At 42.4% G+C, this 1,133-nt stretch overlaps 1 protein-coding gene across 1 annotated transcript; it reads right to left on the bottom strand.

Annotated features, from left to right (window-relative positions):
- Positions 1 to 583: 583 nt before the first annotated feature.
- Positions 584 to 901, bottom strand: LOC120084701. Its single transcript, XM_039040510.1, has one exon. The coding sequence runs from the start codon at positions 899 to 901 to the stop codon at positions 584 to 586; it is 318 nt and encodes a 105-aa protein (XP_038896438.1).
- Between the last annotated feature and the right edge of the window lie 232 nt (positions 902 to 1,133).

Below are 1,133 nucleotides of genomic sequence, written 5' to 3'. Positions count from 1 at the left end.
CAGTATGCGGGGCTAATTCCTCGAATGTCTGTGAGCGTCCAGCCAATTTCTTTCACATATTTTCTCAGAATGCTCAACAGCGCATTCTCTTGGTCTTCATTGAGTGCAGAGGAAATGATTACCTGTAGTTTTTCATTCTGCCCCAGAAAGGCATACTTTAGGTGGTTAGGCAGGGTCTTCAGCTCTATTATTGGTGGTTGTTTTAAGGACGGTTGCGTTGTTTTTCTTTCTTCATTCACTGTCGGCTCATCTTCTTGGGTTGTGATCATCTCATCTTCCTTGTTTGTTTTTTCTATGATCGCATTGCATGAAACAATGGATGCGATCGCATCCTCATCTTCGTTTTTATATTCAGGCTTCTCTTCTTTATTAAAATTCTGTTCATCGTCAGATTCATTAAGGTCTTCTTCGTCAGGATATTTCATGGCTCGGATAATGTCAAACTTGAGCTTCTGTCCATTCACACTCAAGGTGATCTCTCCTTTATGCACATCAATCTGGGCACGACTGGTTGATAAAAATGGTCGCCCCAGGATGATGAGCACATCCTTGTCGGCTTCGTAGTCCAAGATGATGAAGTCAGCTAGTAATATAAATTTTTCAATTGTGACAGCACATCCTTCACATTCCTCTCTGGATACACCGGAGATTTATCGGCTAATTGGAGAGTCACTATCATGGGCGCAAGTTGTCCCACATTCAGCTGCTTGAAAATTGACAGAGGCATCAGGTTAATATTGGCTCCAAGATCGCATAGCGCTTGCCCGATGTACAATCCTCTAATGGAGCAAGGTATAGTAAAACTCCTAGGATCGCGCATCTTCGGTGGGATTATAGATTTTGAGCTATGCATCAAAGCCACTGTGGCGAACTTATCAATGCCTCTCTTCTTTGTCACCATATCCTTTAGAAACTTCGCATATGCGGGCATCTCCTCAATTGCTTTATTGAATGGAATATTAATATGCAATTGTTTTAACATATTCATAAAGCGTTGGTACTAACATATCATTTTTCTTCTTTCTGAGTCTCTGTGGGAAAGGTGGCAACTGTACTCTCACAGTCCCCTGTTCTTTTGGCTCTGAGGTGGACGCAACCTCCGGCTCTATCGCCTCTTTTTCTCCTTCTTCTTC

This window comes from Benincasa hispida, chromosome 9, assembly GCF_009727055.1.
Source record: "Benincasa hispida cultivar B227 chromosome 9, ASM972705v1, whole genome shotgun sequence".
Taxonomy (NCBI): Eukaryota; Viridiplantae; Streptophyta; class Magnoliopsida; order Cucurbitales; family Cucurbitaceae; genus Benincasa; species Benincasa hispida.
This window is presented reverse-complemented; position numbering and strand designations above follow the sequence as displayed.

Excerpts from the sequence above, each read along its gene's own strand:
- LOC120084701 (XM_039040510.1), bottom strand. The coding sequence starts at position 901 with ATGGTGACAAAGAAGAGAGGCATTGATAAGTTCGCCACAGTGGCTTTG.